Source organism: Solanum verrucosum, unplaced genomic scaffold (assembly GCF_900185275.1).
Source record: "Solanum verrucosum unplaced genomic scaffold, falcon-dt-bn FXZP01000009.1, whole genome shotgun sequence".
In the NCBI taxonomy this organism is placed as follows: domain Eukaryota; kingdom Viridiplantae; phylum Streptophyta; class Magnoliopsida; order Solanales; family Solanaceae; genus Solanum; species Solanum verrucosum.
This window is the reverse complement of record NW_026020231.1, coordinates 304,212-330,242: the sequence shown is the minus strand read 5'-3', so window position 1 is coordinate 330,242 and position 26,031 is coordinate 304,212. Positions and strand designations below refer to the sequence as shown.

The 26,031-nt window shown below is 29.2% G+C and overlaps 4 protein-coding genes across 5 annotated transcripts in view; all 4 read left to right on the top strand.

Moving 5' to 3' along the window:
* LOC125832105 (rac-like GTP-binding protein 3) overlaps positions 1-26,031 on the top strand; it is a 235,728-nt gene that overhangs the window by 57,767 nt on the left and 151,930 nt on the right. The window lies entirely within an intron of this gene.
* LOC125832090 (serine/threonine-protein kinase STY13-like) overlaps positions 1-26,031 on the top strand; it is a 111,560-nt gene that overhangs the window by 51,659 nt on the left and 33,870 nt on the right. The window lies entirely within an intron of this gene.
* LOC125832109 (transcription factor bHLH162-like) lies at positions 1,620-4,381 on the top strand. Its single transcript, XM_049511249.1, has 3 exons — positions 1,620-1,757; positions 3,387-3,728; positions 4,313-4,381. The coding sequence occupies exons 1-3, from the start codon at positions 1,620-1,622 to the stop codon at positions 4,379-4,381; spliced, it is 549 nt and encodes a 182-aa protein (XP_049367206.1).
* Positions 16,268-17,475, top strand: LOC125832106 (transcription factor bHLH162-like). Its single transcript, XM_049511247.1, has 3 exons — positions 16,268-16,472; positions 16,600-16,944; positions 17,196-17,475. Exons 1-3 carry the CDS (start codon positions 16,275-16,277, stop codon positions 17,262-17,264), a joined length of 612 nt encoding a protein of 203 aa, XP_049367204.1. The 5' UTR covers positions 16,268-16,274; the 3' UTR covers positions 17,265-17,475.

The window sequence follows — 26,031 nt, the reverse complement described above, 5'->3', positions numbered from 1 at the left end:
AAAATAATCAGATCTCTATCACCTAGCCGCCTGTAAATTACCCCTCCCCAATCCCCCAATAGCTTCTCTTCATATATTTTTATCGCAAAGATTGAAGCAACTACTTCTAGAAAAGAATTTCTGAAATACTGTTTGCAAACATATTAAAGATTATAAAAATGGGAAAAGGGAGCACGAAAGAAAAATGCAGACTAGGTGGGGGGAAGAGTGATAGTGGTGTTGGGTAGGAAAGAAAAATTGTCTTTTTATTTATTTTTTCTTTTCTTTTAATTAGTTTTAGTCTCAAATTTTCCTGTTTACGCTTTTTTAATGCGTGAGATCATTAACAATAGTGGTGTTGGGATTGTTGGGTTTTAAAAGGTGTGAATGGTTGCGACTTTTATGAAGAGTTGTGACTTTTATGAAAAGTTGCGACTTTTATGAAGAGTTGTGACTTTTATGAAAAGTTGCGACTTTTATGAAAAGTTTTGACTTTTATGAAAAGTTGTGACTTTTATGAAAGGTTGTGACCTTTCCGAAAAATTGTGACTTTTCCAAAGGTTTGTGACCTTTCTGGTAAGGCACAATAAGAACCTTTTCACACTACCCTTTGTTTTCTATAAATTGAGGGATTTCTTCTCATTTTAGTTGAACTAATTTTAAAGGACTTCTTCTACTACTACTAAATCTAGTATTCAAAGTGTACTTTACTGCCGTTGAGTGGTTCGCTGACACCTTGGTTTTAGGTACCGATACACCGGTGAGTAAGATCGTTCTATCCTGGGAGGATATATTTCGTTAACCTCGGGTACTTGAGGGGAATAATTTCCTTAAGGGGACACTATGCATTCAGTGGGCTCGATTTTCTTTCTTTGAGAAAAATATTTTTATATTGTTTCTAATCTGTTTCTGATTCTATTTTCTCTATTAGTTTTAATTTTCTAGTTTTAAAATACTCTTTAAACTTTGTTGTTTCTTACCAATTTCTTCAAAGTTTTGTTCTAAGTATCTTAGGAATATAAGATGGACAACAACGTTTGTTCCACCTCGACTATTAAGTTGCCACATAGGATTTGTCAATGGTCAGAGGGGTTTAAAATACTGTGTTGCATTGAGTTTAAGAGTTCAATTGACAAAGTCATGAGTAGAAGGGTTTAGTTGACAATCCAAGCCAAGTATAAGGGTCTCCCAGGCCATTCCGCCTAATTTATACGACACACTTTTCTTTTATTCCATCAGAACGTTAAGTTTGAAAGATTCCCTTTTACCCTTAGCAAATAATTTACAGACACACCAATAGCTAGTAAAGAAATGTTTTAACCTATAAATTTCACTTTTTCAAAGCAGAAATTAAATTTTATGTCAAATTAAACGATAAACATAAATTAGAACGTACGGAAGAGTATTATAGCTTATTATGTACTCTATAAATTGAATTTAATTGAAGAGAGAGTTAGAAAGTGATTGGTTTACGTAGGGTGGGTGGTTTATATGTTGAAAATTTCAGCATATAGTACATGTTATTTAGTATATATATATAATGATTACTAACGTAGACAATTCCTTCCTCTTTCCAAACTTTATATAGGAGCTAGATCCATAAAATATTCACTTGTTCATCAAATTACTTTACAACAGAAATGGAAAACAACAATATTAATATTGTTAGCACTAGCTCACAAAAGCTAGACAGGAAAACACAGGAAAAGAATAGAAGAATCCATCTGAAATATCTTTATTCTAAGCTCTTTTCTCTTATTCCTCTCCATCTCTCTAAGGTATATTATAAACACTATATTTTCTCTCTCTAGATCTCTTACACATACACACACATCTTATTTCCATCTTAACAAACATGCATAAAAGCGCGAAATAGGATCAAGCTAGCTTCATGTTAAGAGATCGAGGAGAATTCAAGATTTGAAGTTTATGAATTCTTAACCTAATGGTGGGGATGGGGTGTTTAGATATAGACCTCAACCTGTTGAACGATGACATGAACTAGAATTCTTGAATTTAGTTGTTTTTTAAAGTTATTGACTTCTAGATAAAATACTTAATTTGTACGGGATAATGAATCTTTTAACATAAATAAGTACAAGGTTTGGACTAAAGTTCTACCTCCTTCTACTCTACTCTGATTTAAAAAGGTATAGGTTTTTTTTTTTTGTAGTTTTAAGAAGCCCTAAAATGGAGAAGGAAAGAGTGGATAAGAAGCTTTAGCAATTAACAAATTTTAAATAAATGAAAAATAAATTAATCATAAAAATATATAAGAATATTATTGATTAAAACAATATGGGTACAATTTTGTTTGTTCTCTTGATTCTTCTTTCTTAAGATTTTTCCGTGATTCGAGAGCTATAGTGGTGTATTTATCGAATTAGGATGATTTAAACTTGATCTCCATAATTTGAGGGTTGTTAGTGGTGTATTTTTCAAATTAGGATGATTTGGAATTTATCTCCATGAAAGAATTTGTGGATTTCTTGAAGTATTTATTAAGATGACTTTGACATATCTTGATCTCTTTATGAATATCAATTTATGGGATATTCAAGATCTTGATTTTTATAAATGCCCAAGATCAATATATGGGATATTTTGAGATCTCTCTTCAAAATATTATATGGTTTAGGGTTTAGTAGCCTACAAGAATCCTAATTGAAATTGAAAACATCTTTGTAGAGTTAAAATTCAAATTGACGTCTCGTAGAGTATGATAAAATTTCAATGTCTACCCATAGCTGATAGGCAATATTATTCAGTAATTTCTTTGGCTGAAGGTTCATACACTACCCAAGTGAGTCAGATTCTTGCTAATTTCTGATACTATCCACTACATCAATATTTGAATTTCTACTGTAAATTAAATGTCCATTTGCTTGTTTAAACATTTCTTACAAAAGCTCATGTCTCGCATATAAGTTTAAGTTATATACTTAGTTAGAGATAATATTTTCTCAAAGATCAAAAACACATCGAAAGTATGGTTTTTCGAGTTTCATATTTTAAATATATATGTAAGTTTCCTATCTGAACGATTATCAACACTATTTATCAAAACACACCTCAATTATCATGTGTTCCTTTTCCCACTTGAACAATATTGGTGATATTTCAGGTAGGAAAAGGGAAGAATTCGTAATTGAAGTGTGTTTTGATAAATAATTGGTGATAGTTTAAGTTGGAAACTCGCACACCTGATAATTCTAATATGAAACACGAAATATCGAGATACTTTAGGACTTAGGTGTGTCTTTTACTATTGATTCAATATATCTTTTATCCATCATTAAGTAATCTTACTTGTTATAACAGGTAATCCGACTTATTTTATTTTCATAATTACAAATCTTATGCTATAAGGAGGCAATAAGTATTTCAAAGTGACTTAACAATTTCAGGAGGTGCTGACACAACAAGACCATGTTGATCAAGCCATTACTTTCATTGAGGAATTAAAAGAAAGAGTAGAGGTATTAAAAAGAAGGAAGGATGAGGTGGTTGCACAAGTCACAGGTGATGATTCAAAGAAATCCATATCTACAACAACTTGTACAATAAAAACACCAACGGTTAAAGTTAGAGAGTTGGATTCAACTCTAGAGGTGATTTTAACAAGTGGTTTGCAAAAGAATTTCACATTGCAAGAGGTTATTAAAATCATAGAGGAAGAAGGAGCTCAAGTTGTTACCGCTAATTATTCAACAATTGACGATACAATTTATTATACGATCCACGCTCAGGTACGTAGTTCATATAGTATTTCTTTTTATCTCAATTTATGTGACACTTTTTTTAGTTAGTACAAAAAGAATGGCTCGTTATTAATTAGTGGTAACAATTTGACATTAAACTTCTCATTTCCCCCCTTAACGAGATAATTTGTATACACACAAATATCTATGACTTATTTTAGATCATAAGTTTTGAATAGTATTCTCTCTATTTCAATTAATATGTTTTACTTCTAGTGCAGTTTAAAAAGAATATCATTTTTTATATTTAGTATCATTTTAACTCTAATATCCTACCTGAAATGTTTAAAAACCACAAGGTTCAAGAGACATTTTGATACATAATACAAATATTTAGTTTAAGATCACGAGATTTTAAAAATTTTCATATACTTTTAGAAAATACCGTGCTTTTCAAATTTACATAAAATAACTGATGGAATGTAAATTTTATTAGTATGAAAGATGATGGAAAATATTGTGCGCATAGCTAGTTAATTTTGACAATTAAATTAACAATGTTTTCTTGTAATTTAATGTATGCAGGTGACAATTAAATTAACAATGTTTTTCTTGCAATTTAATGTGTGCAGGTGAAAATTATAAGATTAGGGGTTGATGCATCAAGGATCCATTTGAGATTACAAAAGTTGGTTTGCTAAATTTACTGTTCGCATTTGAAGTTTGATTAAATATTGTAATAGTACTATTATGCATAGGGATACTAATCCTGGAGATATCCCCTACTACGGCCACCTGGCTTGTAATGATAAGTTGTTTATATAGTTAATATATATAAATATCCTTTTTAATAAAAAAAAAAATAATTCTCAATAAGGTGGTCACACTACTCAAAAATCGAATCAAATTGAATATCAAAGAAGAAAGTTGATACTTATTTTAATTAGGGTTGTGTTTGATACAAAAATGTTTTCCAAATCAACTCATTTTCCTCAAATTTAAGGAAAATGACTTTCATTCAAAACTTAAGGAAAATATTTTTCAAAACTCTCTTCCAACTTCAAATTACAATTACTTTTTTGTTGAAAAAATCAATTTATTTTATCCCTACCCTCAAACCAGCCCCCCAACCACCCCCCAAATAAATAATAATTTTAAAGCTTGTTTTTAAATTTAATTTTTTTACCCCACCCTCACCCCTACCCCCCACCCCCTCCCAAAAAAATATTAAAAATTGTTAAAGATATTTCTAATTTCAATTTTTTATTTTTTTACCCCCCATTCACTATTCCCCCCCCCCCCCGCCCCCAACCCCCTTCAAAAAGAAAAAAATTTAACTTCGTTTTTAAAAAATATTTTCAACTTCAAATTTTTATTTTTTTCATCTCGATCCTCGATCACCCCCCCTCCCCCCCCAAAAAAAAAAAAATTGAGTTTGTTTTTAAAAAGTATTTTCAACTTCAAAATTTTATTTTTTCACCCCTACATTCGACCCTCCCCCAACCCACCCACCCACTACTCGCCACCCCTACCCCCCTAAAAAAAATTAAGTTTGTTTTTAAAAAATACTTTCAACTTCAAAATTTCATTTTTTCACCCTACCCTCGACCCTCCCCACCACCTCACTCCCCACCAGCCCCCTCCCCCAAAATTTTAAGTTTGTTTTTAAAAAATATTTTCAACTTCAAAATTTCATTGTTTCACCCTACCCTTGACCCCCCCCCACCCACCTCCTACCCAGCCCTCCCATCCCACCCACCCCTACCAACCCCCCACCCCACCCTCCAAAAAAAATTTAAGTTTGTTTTTAAAAAATATTTTCAATTTCAAAATTTCATTTTTCCACCCCTACCCTCAACCCCCCACCCACCCCCTCGCCCCCTCAAAAAAATAATTTTAAGTTTGTTTTTAAAAAATATTTTCAACTTCAAAATTTCATTTTTTCACCCTACCCAGCCCCCCCACCCACCACTACCATCCCCCCCCCAAAAAAAATAAAATAATTTAAGTTTGTTTTTAAAAAATATTTTCAATTTCAAAATTTCATTTTCACCCCTACCCTCGACACCCCACCCACCCACCCCCCACCCACACCACCTTCAAAAAATAATTCTAAGTTTGTTTTCAAAAATATTTTCAATTTCAAATTTTTTTCACCCTACCCATCACCCCCACCCCCAAAAAAAATTTTAAGTTTGTTTTTAAAAAAATATTTTCAACTTCAAAATTTTATTTTTTCACCCCAACTCTCGAACCCCCCCCCCCCCCCCAACCCACCCCCTACCAGCCCCCACCCCCCAAAAAAAAAATTTAAGTTTGTTTTTGAAAAATGTTTTCAACTTCAAAATTTCAATTTTTCACCCCTACCCTCGACCCCCATCCCCCCCCCCCCCAAAAAAAAAATTAAGTTTGTTTTTAAAAAATATTTTCAATTTCAAAAATTATTTTCTACTCTAGTAAAAATAAAAGATATTTCTCAAAAATATTTTTCATTCATAAATCAAACACTAAAAATCTTTTCCCAAGAATATTTTCTACTCACCAACCAAACATGAGAAAATAAGTCAAAAATCAACTTGTTTTCCAGGAAAACATTTTCCTTCGTACCAAACACACCCTAGGTCTGGTTTTGTTTTAAATGGTAAAACCCGAAGAAATTTAAGTTGATTTTGGTTTTAATTAAAAAAAAAAAACGACCCAAACTAACTGTAAAGTACCTATTTAAAGATTATAATTGGAAAATAATCTTTTGCACTCTTAGTTCGTAATGTAAGTTTTTAGTTTTCATAATAATATTCCAGCATTCTTTTATGTTACAATTTCTAATGTAATTTGCAGTCTTTATTTTGATAATTAATCCCAAAAATCTATTTCATTCATATAAAAAATAAGAGTCATATAGTTGTCATCAGTAACGTTTCATTTGGTTATCATTAACATATATTTTGGTAATTCACAACTATTTAATTTCTTGCACAAGAAAAAATCCATAATAAAAAATTATACTACATTAATTTTCTTGGAATGGATAAATTCTTGGACAATATTGCATACTATTTTCCCAAGGAAACAATATATATAATTTGGAAAAGGGCCAAAAATATTCTTAAACTATTGGAATTGGTACAAAAATATCATCCGTTAACATATTGGCTCCACAATACCTCTAATGTCAATTTTTATGTATCTATATTAATGTACTTATTAGTTATTACAAACGGCCCTATTAGCAAAAATAATTAGAACTTCCATTTAATACGTGATATCTTGTAATTCGTTGAAAATTTAATTAATCTAAGAAAATCAAAATCCCAACCCAACCCAGATCCACCTATTAATCCATACCGCCCAACTACGAACTCCATTTTCCCTTCTCTTTTTTTATAATTGAATATTATCAGTTTTTATAATTAAAATCATTACCGCATATAATTTAACAATTACATGTGTAGTTACTTATTTTCCTTTTGATAGTGTACCTATGGTGGAATATAGTCACTCTAGCCTGAACAACCTAAAAATGAACATGGTTTTTAAATGAGGCAATATATTGGGAGTGAAATTGTTTGCACATTCATTCAGCTTCCTATTGACTTGAGAACTTAACAATCTCAACATTACTCTCAATAGCTCTTATGATGATAAACCTATTTGGACATAAACTCCCACTGCGAACTTTAGTGTGGGGTCGATATGAGACATAAAAAAAGACAACAATGACACTATCCAAACACTATAACTAGAACAATTTTTAACAACAATAAATATATACAACAAAAAATGCTAAAGCCTTTATATATCGACATTAGTTAATCATATCCAATGCCTCCTAAGATTTAAGAAAATTCAGCAGTTAGTTAAATTTCATGGATTCAATATCAGCCACAACCATTCTACTAAAAAAAACATGAAATTAGTTTATATAATTTATTTATATGTTTGCTTCTTTAACTATTGATATCCTTACAAAAAAAAGTTGCAATTTTATTTTATTTTGTCCCTTATTTTCTATCTATTACTATCATAATGAGTGATTATAAAAAAAAAAAAATGTCGCAAGCAAAAATGGTACTGTAATTGCTTTTCCCCAATTTTCAAAGAGCTGGGGAACCACCATTGTTAAATAATGACCCAAAAAATAAAAAAATAAAAAAAGGTTTAGACTTGGCATAAACGGTAATTAAAACCTAATATTATTAAAGTCGTATATCGGCTATTGATAAAATGTTTGAGAAAATTGTACTCACAAGTTTATTTTTGAGTTGACCTAGACTATGTTGTAGGCCTAAACATGCAGAGTTGTTGAGTTTGTCCCAAATCAAGATGGGGTTCATGACTAATTTTGATCTTCTCATATTTATGGTTCAGCGATTTTTCTCATCATGAGCTAGTATGTGAAGTTGAGAAACAACGTTCATTTTTTAATATGGTATTTCATGGTTCAACCGATGTTAAGTCTCCGTATTATATTCTCTCCATTAGTTTGTTTCATATTGTTTGTCCACTTTTTTTTACACTCCTTTAAAAAATTATAAATAAAAAGGTTATTTTTACTAATATACCCTTCAACTGTTTTATAATACTAACTCTTTAATGCAATAAAGAATTTAGATTTAGGCAACGACTGCACTGTTTTGACAATGTACATGAAAAAAATTAATAATGGAGGAACATTTTTGGAACTTTACAATATTTACACGTGATTAATATTATTTGCACTATCTTAATTAACTTTAAGAACGAAATGAAAAATAATGTTAATTGATTCTATCTTAATTTTATGAATTCTAAAAAATAATTTAAAAATAGTATTTTTTTTTTGTTAGTAAGGAAATAATATGAGATGGATAAAATATTATCGGCGCTTCAATTGTGCTAATTCATAAGTATTTGGTCTCCTCGTATAGTTTGAAGATTTCTATGAAGCTAATCTTTTTTAATAGTTAAAGTTCGGTAATTAATGTCGTCTATGATCATTTTGACTCGTTAATTATTTATGTAAGATGGTACTATAACTATACTGTTATAGCCGTTTTCCCTTTATTATTACAAGAAAAATAAGACACGTCAAAATTGTAACATAACATGTGAATTGTGTTTCTTCAATTTCAATTTTTAGGACTCAAAATATTTTCAAAGCCCATAGTGGGACACCATTATCATTAGTTGTCGTCAAATCTCCTACATAACATACAGTGTGCAACATTATTTCATACTTTCCACTTGCTTTACATTTGACTTATTATTATTATTAGTAGGAAAAAATAACCTTAATTTTATCATAATCTCTAATTATTTTTACATTTAAATAATTTTTAAAACTCTCTCTCTGATACATCACTCCTTTCTAGTTGATACATCACTCTCCTCTCGCTAATACATTCTTATTTCCTTCTCGGATACATCACTCTCCTCTCGCAGATACATCTCTATTTCCCTCTCGGATACATCACTCCCTTCTCTGATACATCATTTCCCTCTCGGATACATCCCTACCCTCTCTGATACATCCCTACCCTCTTTGATACATCCCTCTCCTAGAATACTATCCTCTCTCGGATACATTCCTCTCATATGTATCTGGATGTCTGCTGATGTATCCGGAAGTCTAGTGATGTATCCGGGAGTCATAAATTTTAAGGAATTCTTGTAATTTGGAAAATAGTAGGGAAATAATTTAATTAGCTTTTAACATTATAGGATTTATGTAAATTATAATTATTGTTATTGTAACATGTTAGGTCAACTTGAATGGATGAACCATAAATTCCAACTTTGAGGACACTGGGCTGCCAGGAAGTTGCAATAATTATGTCTTTTTGAATTTTGTTGAAATCTCAACAAGTTACAACTTCTAATTTGACAGTCAAGTGCTGATCTCTGATGCTTGATGCTATCATGTTGCGTGCCCAAAAAAGGAAAAAATAGCATAGCTTGTAGTTATATTCTTGAAACCTACTAAAAAAAAACTATGTTGCTCGTATTTTTTCAAAATCGCCATTGATTTTAAAGAATTCGATACGAGTATGGAAGTAATTTAGGAGAATAATTCGAGCAACATAAAAACAAGTAGTGTAACTGATAAAAAGATGGTAGAGCATAATTACGTCTTTTAAGTAACCCATGTCTGTCCTTTTTGCTTCTATTTCATCATTTTGTGTTTCATTCTTAATTTAGCTAAAAATTATATGATGGTCTTTTACCTAGCAATTATAAGAAGTTGAAACTTGGCAGACAATGAATTTTGCTGCTTTAGTTTTTTTTTTTATTAATTACGAATCATTATTAAGTAAACTATAATTATTTTACCTGATTATATTTTTAGTCTTAGCGATTTATTAAATTTCCTCTTTTTTTTTGTGAAAGATCTACAATACCGTGCTGCTACAACTATATACTACTATCTTTATAAGTTCTTTTCCTGGACCATGAAAACTACGAATTGATAATGTCTGACTCAAATTAAACGGACCAATATAAGATCTCAAGCCCATATTCATTGAATGATGAATTCTTTATTTTGGGCCTTATACACTTGAAAAGAACACTTACATCCCAAAAAAGTAAAATATCTATCCTTAAATGTCTCATATTTTCATATTCCTTTTTATTTTAAAATGACATATATTAATTTTTTTCGCGTGCTGGAGTCATTTTGATACCAGCATCCACCTATTTTCTTCCTCTCTGATATCATGACTGTATATGAATATACTCTAAAGGTATCAAAGAGTAACTGAGCAGGGTCTTCATTGAAGGACTGTTTCTTCCTCCTTGATACCATCAAAGTATAATATACTCTGGTGGTATCAATGAGTAACTGAACAGTGTTTTCATTGAGATTTGCTTCAATCATTCGATAAGATTACTAAACCATCCATGATACCATTAAAGGATATCTACATACTGTCGTGGTATCATTGAGGTATGCTTCACTTCTTCCATATTATAGTTTTAAAAACATAAAAAATATATTTTCTACTAATTTAGAGTTTAATAAATATGATTGTGACTTTAATAGTCTTCTTTTAATTGTTTCTTATTTATTTCTTAAAAAAAAGGTCCAAAATTTTTGTTGATACCGATAGGATATCAATATACCAACGGAGTATCACATAGGATTAAGCTCAATACTATATGATACCAATATGGTATCAATATACCAACGGAGTATCACAAAGAATATATTATCTACTAATTTAAAGTTAATAAATAAGATTGCGACTTCAATAAATTTCTTTTATTTCTTTCTTAAAAAAAGAGTCTAATCCTATATAATACTGATACGGTAGAGCATCACAGAAGATTAAGCTCAGTCCTATATGGTATCAATATACCGACGGAGGATCACAAAGAATATCTTTTCTTGTAATTTAGAGTAATAATTAAGTTGTGACTTTAATAATTTTTTCTTAAAAAAAAAACTTAATCCTATATGATACTAATAGGGTAATATACCGACAGAGTATCACAAAGGATTAAGCACAAAAGTGATATTAACGTCATGCTGACATCATACACAAATTAAGAAAGGAGAAAGTGGGGGTAAGCATGTAAATAGTTTGGATCATGGATCCATTAGGGTTGAGTTGGGTCTAATTTAGATAAATAGTTTCACAATTGGATCTATTTGCGTAGGTTTTCCTTAGGTAAATTGCCAGTCTTGGAATCTCTCTTGAATATTTTATCCACTACTTTGAAATAGGGTAACTTGTGGATATCCCACTAGTTTACAATTATAACAAAAATGTTTTTGAGTGGTAATAAATATACACATTAATAAAGAGCGGTAAAGTCTTTATCGACTTTAGTTAATTGTCATTAGATCTAATGTCACGATATCTGCTTTAGGGACATTTACAAAAGTGCTAATTGTTGCTAATATAAAAATACATATTTAGCGGCAATATTTAAATGCACGCTAGTTTGTAATATTATGAATCTTACCAAATTTGATGCGTCTAGGTACGTTATACGCATGTATCTCAAGATACTTGCGGTCAAAATTATGTGTCATTTATTCTAGATACATGTTAATCATACTAGATACACACTAGATACATGTATTTGTATGTATCTGGTGTGATTCACATGAATTTGGGATACTAGATGCATAGGAGAGTGTTGAGCGAGATTTGTTATGTATCCCAAATACATGTGAATCCATTTGGAGGCAGTGCATCGAGAACAAATTCCACCTAATTTTAACTCATATATCCGGAGTCTGAACGAACAAAATCTGATGTAATATTACAAAGTAAAGTAAATCTAATTAATTAACTCCTAAATTAATAAAATACAAACGAAAAAACCATGTTTTATATCACAATTATTTGATCACCTAATTAATTAAAAAAAATAAACTCATTTAAAAGAAAATACTGTGTCAGTCAGCAGCGGTGCGTGGGCTGCTATCGACTCCAGCTACTATGCAGCTAACTTCAAATGACTCCAAACTTAAATGAAGGAATAAAATATTGTGATGGCAACAAGAATCCGATTTGTGAGAATACATGGATGGCGTCATTGCAATGAAGTAATCATCTTATGCACTTTCTGTTTCGACTTGAATTCACAATTTTAAGATTAAAAATGATGAATATTAATCATCTAACTAACTCTCTTTCATGTGTATATTTAAAGATCACACGATTCAAAATTATTTTTATACATTATATATTTTTAGTTTAAAAGATTATAAAATTAAATGATATTTTTGATATATTTTAACATCTCTTTAATTTAAGATTATAATTTTATTTTTATTTTATTTTATTGAACTTTATATATCAAACTAAAAATAGATGAACAGATTAAAATTGATTTTATTTATTCAGTCAAGAATCTTGACTATATAGATATGTTTTTTATGTGAGTGACCACTCATAATTGAAATATAGGCCGAATATGGCTGCATATATAAGTCATAGTCAATGGTCAATACAACTTTTTTTTTGTTTAATTATTTGGTTTACTAAAATATGTAGCACGTTTTAGGAGTTTGATAATACCAATTGTTTTGGTATGAAGTGATACGTAGCAGAAAGGGACAATCATTTTAATTTCATGGATTCAAAATTTTAGTGTATATTCAAATAAATGGTATAATTTTAAATTAGTGTTCGAATATGTGATTTTGGATGACGATTGTCCAAAATGTTTCAATAAAAAAAAGATTTATGAATTTAAATTATGATTTCAAATTTTTTTAAATGTAAAACGTGAATTATAAGTTTATATATTTTGTAAAAAAAGAAAAGAAAAAGATTCATCATTTTAAATTTTACAAAAAAAAAGGACTCATGTTCAGCGACTGGCGTGAAGATATTGTACGTGTCATGTGAATTAAGGATTATATTAAAGCATAGCTAGCTATTACTATTGTTGACTAATAGATCTTTATAAAATTAAGTGTATTTGAAAGTTTGTAATCACAAATATTCATTATAAAAAGGAATATGAAGATATGAATTTATCGGAAAATTTATCATGAAGATATAAATTTATTGCAAAAATTATTGAATTTCGCCGAACACTTGAATTTATACGCAATATAGTATCATCCGGTTCCCTAACTAGGAACTAATTAACATGTGGAAGGCTGCATTGCAGTCAACATCTCCATTTGGGTCAGGATGATTATTTGACCCGGTTTACAGATGTATGTGGAGTAAGCATAAATTATAGGTTACTAAATTATATACGAAGTGTATATTAAGAAAATATCGTAGGTTTGTCTTTGTTAGTAATGTGTATATAGCTAAGTATATATATACGGTATAATAATATATCATATTTTTGTATTTGCTTATATACATATATAAAGTATTATAATTTACTATTTTTGCTTTGAGATAGACAAGAAAAAAGTAGGGAAACTAACAAAATTCCACTAGGTTAGGAGTTGATTATTTAGATATATGTTAATTTGCGATATTATAAATCTTATCAAATTTTTGTGTATTTAGATACGTCTAGATACATGTTTTGTTGAGATACAAGAAGTCAAAATTAGGTGTAATTTGTTTTAGATACAATATATCTAAGTGGATTCACATGTATATGGAATACATAACAAATCTCGCTCGCCTCCCTTCCACCTTGTTCACCACTCCCCTATGTATCTACTATCCCAGATACATGTGAATCACACTATATACATATATACACATATATACAAATACATGACCCAGAGTGTGATTCACATGTATCTAGGTAATAATATCTCACTCGCCTTTTTTCCTATCACTCACCTCTCTCTTTTTATTTTAGTGAATTTGATAGCAAAAATATGTATATCTAGATGTATATTTCTCAGCATATGATGTAAAATTTTTAATTAATAATAAAATACGTAATTAATTAAAAATTTGGATAAAACTAACATATATAATATGGATGTATGCCAAGATAGTTTTCCAAAAAAGTCGTGTGTGTCAGTGAGAGATGCACTAGATAGACTGGCTGCTATTGAATCCAGCTCTCTCAGTTAGACAAAATACTATTCAAATGATTCCAAACTCGAATGGAATTAAGGAATATAAATTAGGGAAAATATATAATATGGATGTATGTAACAAACATTTTCTAGAATGAGAGATAAAATGAGTAAAGTAAAGATATTTAAAGAAAATAAAAAAAGAAGAAGTTAAAAATGATTTTATTTTTTGAGGGAAATTTAGATAGTTTTGTAGCCAATAGGGTATTTGGTCGTTCACACTATCGTGTCAATCCTGTTAAAAAAATGTCGTGCAAAATAGTTTTACAGTATAAATTATTGTGATGGTAACAAGAATCTGATTTTTTAAAATTATTACTCCATTATTATTATAGAGAAAGCATAGATGACATCATAGGAATGAAGTAAGCATCTTATGTAATTATTAAGTCAATAGTCAACATCAACTTTCTTGTTATGGTTTAGTCATTTACTTTACTGAAATATATGTGGCACATTTTGCCGGTAGACACAAAGTTAGAATCAAAATTTTACTTTTTTAGGAGTTTTTGAATTTTAAAATGACAATTTTAATTGTTAATAATTAATTTTTAATTTAATATATTAAATACATACTTGATAATTTTTTTAAAAGTATAAATATGTTATTTAAATAAAATCTATTAAATTCAGTTGAACATGTACGTGATCTGAATTCTACCTCGGCTACACGTAGTTTCATTTGGTTCCCTAGCTAGACACTATCAACATGTGGGAAATTGGCCAATCCTTTTCTGTCTAATTAAGTTAGGCACAATGAGATTTCAAATGTGTGTATATATATACAGTGTGTGTATTCATTGCGTATAATACAATTGAGGCTACTAAAACGGCAAGTCATGATGGATTTGACCGTGGAATAAATAAGCACAAATTTTATTAAAAGAAATTATGGGCTTCAACTTTTTTAAAGGTCATTTGACTACCATTATTACGATAGTTAAAAAGACTTTGCAGAAAATTGGCACAATTAACTGAATATCAATTGGTGGAGACAAAACAACTAGGTATAAGATCTACACAAAAATTGACATTTTTTCGCAAGGAAGTATCAAAAACACATTTAAAATGTCTACTTTTTTTGAGTTTCATATCTAAACTACTGATAGTGTGAGTTTCATACCTAATATGTTGAACGGAATATTTTTCTACTAAATCACATCTAAGTATAATATCCAACACCCTTCCCCGCAACCCCAACTCCATTAAAATTACGCTACAATATGTGAAAAATATTAGTTCACCTTCTTATGTGCAAAATATTAAATGAAATGGCACGATAAAATTTGCTATAAATACAGTCGTGTTTCTTTGGACGGATGATTTTACTGTCTAACTAAAAGGACGTGACATTTTATTTGGTTGGGAAAATAGTTGGCAATTAATAATTATGACTTTCTCTAAATAAACTAAAGTCTATATAGACAGCAAATATTCAAGTTGAATCTTCACATTCCAGCTTGTTATGAGCAATAATGTCATATTTCAGATCTTACATCTAAATATCTAATTAACATTTGATTTAGATGAAGTTCGTATTATTCATATTTCAGATCTTACATCAAAATATTACAATGTTTGTTTTATAACAGAGAAATTATTCTATCTTTTATCATTTCATATAAAAAGTCACTCAAATCACTTAATTGACACGGTATACAATATTTTTGCCGTTACCAAAATCACCCTTCACCTTGGTTTTGCCTGAGGTAAAATGTTAGCATTATCCAACAAAGTAGGGTGTCATAGGCCTAACATAATAAATGTGATTTAAGTTGTGCACGGAGGGCATATATTTATATTAATATAATTAGATTAAATAAATATTCAAGTTCCAAATTCAGAGTGTATATGTTGAAAGTCAAGATATACATTTATGATTAATCCCATGATGATGATGATGTATAAAAAATGACATAACATTTATTACGTAGGTATACAAACGTTTATTCATAGATTGCTCTGTTGAGTGTTGGGCCCTAGCTAGCTACAATAATATGGACATCTTGTTCACATTGTTCTTTACGATCCTTTAATATATCTATCTCCTATATATAAATGGAGAACGTATGCTTCAAACTTTACAAGATCAATCGATGATCGATTTATATCATATATCATATCATATCGTAAATACAACAAATCAAATGGAAAACAACAACAACGTTGTTACTACTAGTTTAGAAAAGCTAGACCGGAAAACACAAGAAAAGAATAGAAGAATTCAAATGAAGTATCTTTCTTCTAAGCTCTTTTCTCTTATTCCTCCACACCACCACCACTACTCTACTAAGGTATGAACCCTATTTTAGTAATTAGCTTTGATTCAAACTATGAATTTATTTTTAAAAATTCATTACATATATACAAATATTTTTACGTACTATTCCTTGACTTGTAAGTGAAACAATATAATTTCAGGATATGGTGACGCAACAAGACCAGATTGATCAAGCCATTACTTACATTGAGAAATTGAAAGAAAGAGTAGATGTATTAAAGAGAAGGAAGGATAAGATTATAGCGCAAGGTACAAGTGATGATTCAAAGAAATTCATGCCTTCAACATCTTGTAGTACTATAAAAATACCTATGATTGAAGTTAGAGAGTTGGGTTCAACTATAGAGGTCATTTTAGTTAGTTGCTTGCGAAAGAAGTTCACCATGCAAGAGGTTATAATCATCTTAGAGCAAGAAGGAGCTCAAGTTGTTACCGCTAATTTTTCAACAATTGGCGATAAGGTTTACTATACGATCCATGCTCAGGTAATTCACTTTGTTTTAATTTATGTGTCTTACATTTCTTTTTAGTCTATTTATATAAAAAGAAATTGGTATTGTAGATATTCGAATTTTTTTATATGCTTTCAATAAATACCGTGCTAGTTAAATTATGAATTATATAGATGGAATGTATATGTATTAGTAGTATGAAAGATTATGGAAAATAATATACATAGCTAGTTAATTTTGACAACTAAATTAACAATGTTTTTCTTGTAATATAATGTTTGCAGGTGAAAATTACGAGGTTAGGGGTTGATGCATCAAGGGTCTATTCGAGATTGCAAAATCTGATTTGCTAATTTTTTAATTACTTGCCAGCAGAAAAATAACTTAGAATATTGTATTATACTCATTTCTATTCTTTTGTTGGTTATTCAAGTTGGCATTCTTATTGCATTAGCAAAAAATTATCAGAATCAACAAAGGGTTATAGTAGAGTGATAGTTAAGTACTCCATCCTTACTCAGAGGGCTTGAGTTTATCTTTACTCTTTAGCATATTTTCATCATTTGATCTAGGAGAATTAATACAAACCGCTCTTTTACTATTTTAGTAAGTATTATTATTGATTATTTAATTTTTTATTTCATATATTTATTCATTGCTTCATTGACAATATTTAAAGATTAATATATTGCTATTAAACCTTATTCAAAGAAATTCAACAAGACCTAATAATCAAGTTTTAAACCAAATATTTATAGCGATGAATAAATAATAGTGTTGACTCCAAAACGTAATGGGGCTCAAGCACCCATAAACATGAATGTGCATCCGCCACTTATTTTGGTAAGAGGTATAAGCCATATGTCTCATTCTCTTGTAAGTGATCTTAGTAATATATACCGAGTTCTTGCTATGAAAAAAAAAGACTAAACAATTATAATGTACATAATATATAGCAATCACTACTTCTCAAAAACAAAATTGTTTTTTACTAATTTTTTTTTTTTTTAAAAACTACTTGTAATAGTCAAATTACAAAAAAAGACATTCATCAATGTATTTTTAATATTAAGATTATTTTATAAAGAAAAATTCTTTTAAACATCTAATATAAAAAGTTTAATCATTTATTTACTTAATTAAATTAAAATGTACATTTTCAATTTTTCAATCAATACTATGCATAGATATATAAATAAATTAAATATTGATATAATAATAACATGATGATTTAAAAATAATTAAAAATACTAAATATAAAATAAATAAAAAATAAGAAAAAAATATTATATAAAAATAAAATTGTTAAATGAAACGTAACTAAACCTATGAGATATGCTAATTAATTAATAAGGTTTTATTGATAAATATGTAAATAAGAAAGGGATATTTTAGTCTTGTAAAAATAAATTTCTGCTTCTGCTTTTTTTGAAAAGCATAAATTTTTAGCTTATTTTCTACGACAAAATTTTTTTTTCTGCTTCTATTTAAAGAAGTTTTATTGATTTACCAAACGTTTTAATTTTTTTTCTTAAAATAAGTATTTTTGATCTTCCAACAGCAAAATAAAAAAGAAAGCATGTGACTAGACAACGCTTTATTAAAATTTTTAAATATTAATATTGCTCATTTAAAAAATTCTACATACAGTATTGATATCCCTTTTATATAAATCCTTTTTGTTGTTGTGTCATTATCTTTTATTCCAGAGTTTATATACTATATTTATCCATGATCATTTTAGTCAAAGAAAATTTGCCGAAAATAAGACCTAAAGCCGCAAGCAAAAAGGGTATTGTTTTTCTCTGATTTTGAAAGTGGTGGGGAACCACCAATGTTTTATGATGGCCATAAAAAGAAGGCCAAAGTCATCTCCGGCCTCCTAAAGTTGTCCGCATAATTCATTTAAACACCTCAATTAAGGCTAGTACCTATTAGACACTCTAATTTTAACAAATATGTACTTATTGAACACAAAATGATAATAAGCTTTTAAAATGTTGTGTGTGTAATTCACGCACACTATCTGTAAAAAGTAACCAATAAAACTGCAGCATGTGACACTTGGCCCCAATCTAATGAATATTCAATAAAAAAAAAAAAAAAACTCCAACCATTAATAATCCAAAAAATTAATTAGCAAAAAGGAGAAAAAAGAAAAACCCCATCCCCCCACAAACCCACCCATCCACCCACCTTTCTTCTTCTTCCCTTCACCGGCCATCCTGATTCCAACCACAAATCTCGATTTCTCCGGCGATAATAAAAAGAAGAAAAAATAAAATCTCCCCCACCCGCTCCCCCAAATCCACCCACCTAATCATTTGCCTTATCTTCTTCTTCATCCTCTGTTACTTGTCATTTTCTATTCCTTTAAAAGGATTAATTGTTTTTCTTGTAATAAACTATGGGCTATTGAAATCAAGTCTAATGCAAATAGTGAAATAAATTATGAAGCATGATAGATTAATGGAGTAATTGTTGAGATTTTTTGTGAAAAATAAATCGACGTTGATAAATTATTTCAAAATCGATAATGAAGAGAAATCAAGAGGATTCAAATGAATTATATCAAATTTTCTGATATCATTTTAAATAAATGGTTGATAATGTTTGTTGATCGAAGTGACCGGCAATAAAGATGAGCAGAGGTTTGCTTTTATAATTTCGATGTCCCGTTTTTTTTCTTATTGCAAATTCTTGCAAATTCAATTAACAAATTCAATTTCATTTTATAAAGGGTGAAAAATAAAAACGATGAGAAAAAAATAAACATAATTTAAAAAGCTTAAAATGGGGTGATGAAGAAGACCATTGGTATAGCCTACAGGGGTGGGGTGTGGTTGCTTTCTTTTTGGGTTAAAAATATTATTTTAAATAAAAAAAATTTAGTTATTTTAATTAATGCATGCCAGTCATTAGGACAAAAAAAAGTAAAGTTTATTCTAAAAACAAAATTGGGACATATTCACGCGCTACTAGGCAGTGAGATACACTTATTTTGCCACATCAACATTTTGTGCTTAATAGACACATGTTTTGAACCATTTAAGTGTTTAATAGGTACAAGCCTTAGTTGAGGTGTTTAAATGAATTATGTGGACAACTTTAGGGGGCCAAAGATGACTTTGGCCTAAAAAGAAGGCATAAAATATAAATATGCTTCTCAATTTGACTTAAGTTAATATTTATGACTTTAAAAATATTTGAACAATTCACGTAAAGTATATTCGAACTGATTTATATATGTCATGTAGAACACATATATTTAATTAATTGTTTAATTTTATATAAATTTAAAGACGCACATAGATATCAACTGAAATTAAAAAAAAATATTTTTTATATGGTGTTAACTGTTAAGCAATCATTATCTTAAAAGTTATTTCATAAGCTTAAGTTTAAAACAATCTATTTTTTGTTAAATTTCTCATGTTATACTGTTCACTCTCTAAATATCAAAGTTTTGAACGTGTAAAGTTTCAGAGTTTTGGGCCAAAAACATCCTTTAACTATACCTACAATTTAAAATACATCCTTCAATTAGCATAGTGAACAAAAATCATCCCTAATGTATTTAAAGTTAAGTAAGTTTCATCCTTATGTGAAATTCTGTTTAAAAATCTAACAGAACTCATCCCACATGCAAGTTACATGAGTCGAGTCTCCAAGTACCACAACATAAGTACATTTAATGATTTATCTATTCTTCTCAAATAAAAACTAGAGCTTTTCTAGGCTAAGAACTTTGCAGATTCTGTCCCATTTATCTTTGTCAATATTTTTATTTTCTAGTGGCAAAGCTTTGTTACATAAACGAATTTAGCAAAATTGTAATAAAAGTTTCTTTGGACAATTTGAAGCTCAGGATTAAGCTATTAATTTATTGTTAATGCTCTGTTTTTCACTATTTGTCCAACTTTTTTAAGTATGCAAATCAAAGATTCTCTTCATCTATTACTTGTTCTTGCATTTTTTTATGCTTTCTGACCGTTAAAGTTTAGCACCAAAACGTTCTTTCCATGCTATTTTAACATGTGTTTTCACTCTCCATTTTCACAAAACCCAACAAATGAAATTCTTACTGCACTGTACAACTTCTTCAATTACCGGTGACCATCAACAAATTGCATAAACCTTAATTTCTTACATGTCTCAGTTTTTTCCAAACAACTACAACTTTAATTTTCTAATTATATGCCTGCAAACACTCCCCTCCTATTTTTGATTTGTCTCATGCCTCTCTTTCTTCCTTAAATGGACACATGAAAGAGCTTAACCTAGAAAAACTTTAGTTGTCCAGAAGAAGAAGCAATTAGGGAAAATGACTTATGGCTAGTCTAACAGGCTGGTTTCTGGGGTGCTTGGAATCATGTGTCATGCACATGGGATGGTGTCTGTTGGTTTTTTAGCGAGTGTTAAACGGAAGGATGAGTTTTGCTAAGTTTCGAATACATTAAGGATGATTTTTGTTAACTATGTTAGTTAAAGGATGTACATTAAGTTTTAAATATAATTAGAGGATGTTTTTGGCCCAAAACTCTAAAGTTTCACATCATCAACTAGGAATGAATCTCCTTTTACATCAAGCTTTATCCTAAGTAAATGATATATTGATATAATAATAGACGCCTCCTCTTTTTAAATTGCACATGTGAAAATTGAGACATGTGAATCTCAAATTTTAAATAGGACTAGAATATTTCTCGAGGCCACGTTAAGGAATTAGACTTTTTTTTATTTTTTTCTATTTACAAATTAAATATGGAATTAGACTGAAATGGCATCTTCTGTTTTCCACTATCCATCCTTCTTTTGTTGTCAAATCTCAAAACCACTTGATTTAGTGTGAATTTGAAGAGTCCTATATCTAGAGTCAGCTTCGAAAGATAGAGATAGGTTCGTGTATCTATTTTTTATATAATATATATATATATATATGTAATTAATTATTACTTTTAGTTGAATTCATTGCATTCGGCGCCTTTTTTTTTAATGATTCGTACTGTAATCAATTTTATTTTCTTGCAAAATAATAAATTATTCTTTTTAGATAAAATTACGTGGCAAAATTGGAAAATAAAAAAAATTAAATTAAAAGTAGAATTACTTCAAAGACCTGACTCGAATTGTCAATTATTTTTTTTCAAGATCAAATACATGTATAATATTTCTCCTTATCAGCGGTTTGCAACAAATTTTAAACATACGGAAAACAAATTCACCATAAATAAAATTTGAAGAAACGAGAATATTATTGATAAAATAATATGGGTACAAATCTGTTCCTTCCTTGATTATTTATGACTTTACCAACTAAACGTTTAAATTAAATGAAATTCAAAACCTAACTAACTATGACCAAACTTACGTGGTATTAAAAATAATTGAGTTGAACAAAGTGTGTGACTACACACTTTAAGAAGCAAGCAAATACATTGGAGCCTTTTTTATTTTTTTGCAAATCTCACCCACAATTCAAGATCCCCTTGCAAGTTGCAAGTACTTGCAACCCCTCTTTTTTGTGTCAAAATTTGAACTTGAATATTGAAAGTGGGTCATAGTGAATATTGAAAGATAATACTTCATTAATAAGCTTGAAGAATAATAAATGATTTTTTGTAGATTCCTAATCAAATTATTTTAAATGTGATTGGCTTTTATTGTGTTTGTGAATTTATGGTTGAAAATTCAAATTAAATGGCAAACGATTTTAGTTATTTAGAATGAATTTGGTGCTTAATTTGTGAAAAGACACGCAGAATATGGTTTGTGACCTTTTTAATTTAATTAGAATGAATTTGGTACTTAATTTGTGACCTTTTAAATTTAATTTTTAATATTTAATTCCTACTTGACAATTAAAAATGACATAGGGATTTGATGTGCAATGGTTGTATGAGTTTAACTATTTAAATGTCAGTAAAGTCGTGATATAATTTACAATATTATACTGACCTTTCTTGTTTTAATTTCAATTTTTTAAAAATAATTCTTTAAACCTATTTAATAGTAGTAATATAAAAGAACTACAATTTGACCAATTTTTTCATACTAATATTAAATTTTTTTAGAATAGTTAATAATTTTATTATAATGCTTTCAAATGACCAAAAATATTCATTTTTCAAAAAACTTTAACTTTTACACAAATATAACAGGCTGTCTTTAATTTCCTAAAGCCATCTGAATTAAGAATGGAAAAACTAAATCCATAACTGTCAATTCTGGCACCAAAAATTGTGGCAAGAAACCCAAAAAGCTATCAAACTTTTGTTGTAATTAAAGTAGTCATTAGTCAAAACATTGCAATAATATAAAAATCTTTCCAATTTCGATAATCATATCTTTCCACCATAAAGGTCCTCTTTGAATTCAAATAAATTTACAAGAAGAACGTGGGGAGAAATTAACCAAAATATAACTAGTGGAAAAGAAGAGGACTGAATTATTTGTATGTCATTTTTATTATTACTATAATTATTTGTTTTTCAATATTGTCCTAGTGGAAAATTTTAAAACTATCGTAAAATAATAAGACATGATGCAAATGACAAAAAAAATAAACTCTCTCTCAATTTATGTGACACTTTTCGTTTTTCGAAAGTCAAACAGCTTAAGTTTGACCAGAAATTTGCGCATAGAATCTTCAAGTTTTTTGAAATGAAATTTATATATTTGTAAACTACGTAAGAAGTACTATAAGTCACAATAATTAATAATTCAAAATATTTAAAAGATCTATGAAAAATTTACGGTCAATGATAAAACTTGTTTGAATCTCAAAATTTGAAAAGTGCCACATAAAATGGAATGGAGGGAGTATATATATTAAGGGTGCAAAACACGACGGTTTATTTTTAGTATATTGAATATAAATAAATTATTATTAAGATAAACTATATATACATACTCCACTACCATATTTATTATCATTACATATACTTTTAAAATATTACTCCCTCTGTCTCAATTTATGTGTTACTTTTCATTTTTCGAGAGTAACAGTTTAAGTTTGACCACTGGAAATTGGCACATAGAATCTTCAATTTTTTTGAAATGAAATTTATATATTTGTAAATTATGTAAAAAGTACTATAAGTCACAATAATTAATAAATGATAATTCAAAATATTTAAAAGATCTATGAAAAACTTATAGTCAAAGATAGACTTGTTTGAATCTCGAAATCTGAAAAGTGCCACATAAAATGGGACGGAGGGAGTACATATTTTACCACTAATTAAGAGTTTCCTACCATATCTTTAGAAAGATACATATTATCTTCGGAACTATTCCAATTATTTTGTTTGTATGTTTGCTACTAGATGCACTAAAATAGGGAAAGAGGCAAGCGAGCTGGGAGGAAGGTAAGCGAGAAGGAGAGGGAGATAGTTATGTATCCAGATACACACGAATCACACTAGATACATAGTAGATACATGTATATGTATTTATGTGGTGTGATTCATGTATCAGTCGAGCAATATTTGTTATATATCCCAAATACATGTGAATCTATTTGAATATGGCGTATCTAGAATAAATGACACCTAATTTTGACCTCATGTATCTCGAGATACATGTATCTTGATGTATGTAGACGCACTAAAATTTGATAAAAATTATAATAATACAAACTAAAGTATATCTAATTAAACCAATTGGATTTATGTAAATTTCCCGTACTACTACTACTACTATTATTATTATTATTATTATTATTATTATTATTATTATTATTATTATTATATATTATTATGGTTGTTATTAATTCGTACTTGGGAGGGGAAAAAACGATACGGATTAATTATGTGTTGACATCTCTTTTGTTTCCACTAATTCTACTGCACCAAGATGTGATTGATTGATTGATTATGTGTTGATTAGAAGGTCTTAATTTTGTCAGAATATTACTACTAGTAATGTACCTCATGAAGGGAAAAAGAGGGCACATTAGAGTTTTCAAACATGAACTTCATTTAAGATGATTATTTTGAGATTAGTTAATTAATCAAAAGGTTGACCAATAAATTAAAATGGTATACTAGTTACGTGCAAGAATATAAAATTCATGCATAACTCAAACAAACCAGTGCGTTCAACGTGAACTTCCTAAGATTGTAAATGTATAGCTAAGTGTTCTTAAAAGGATGATCACTACTCACTAGTGGTTTGATTAACTATGGACGGAAAAATCCGCTCATCAAATTATAATTCATCCAATTCGTCTCAGTTTGAGTTGATAATTGATCTGTTTATTTATAAATTAGCTCAATTCATAAATTTATTATTTTGATTAATTCATTTTTATAATCATAATAAAGAAAAATAAAATTTTTATAGAGTACTAAAAATAATAAAAGAATACAAAAAATCATTAAAACCTAGTTCATAAATATTAATTAATCTTATTATGTCACAAAAATTCACATGGAATTGAATTCAACAACTTATAGGTCTCTTCAAAGATATTTTTAATCTTCTATAATTCAATATTACTAATTTGTTAAATCATGTTAATTATGGGAGAAAGGGCGCTTCAAAAAGTGGGGCACAATTTGGACTCATTTAGGGCTTTGTTTTAATGGATTTAGTGCCCTCAAATGCATATTTTGTCTCAATAACTGATGTAAACATTTGAATTTTAGGTATTTGAACTTAGGGACAAAGCATGGACAATATGGAGCAAAAAGGAACAAGGCAGCCGAAAGAACGAAGAAAAGAAGGTTTGAGGATCGCCTAAACCATTAAGCGAGTCGTCGACTGGCCTTAGTCTCGCCCAACTTTCCAGTGTGCCAAGCCCTGAAGGACAAAATCAAATAGGCGATAGAAAGGAGCAGTTGGCGAGTCGTCGAACGGCTCCGCAAGGCAGTGCTATATCGCCCAAAGTTACAGAGCTTGAAGTTGTTGAAGGACAATGCAAAAAGGTGATGAACCAGACCAAAGGGCGGATCGCCGAGTGGATCGGCTATCCCGACTAACTTCGCCGAGTGATCCTTCGCAACACAATTTTTGACACCTATAAATACTTGTTTGAATTTTTTAGTTTAGGATGCAATTTTAAAATTTTACATTTCAAAATTCAGTTTTAGAACTTAGTTTTTGGAGACAATTTTT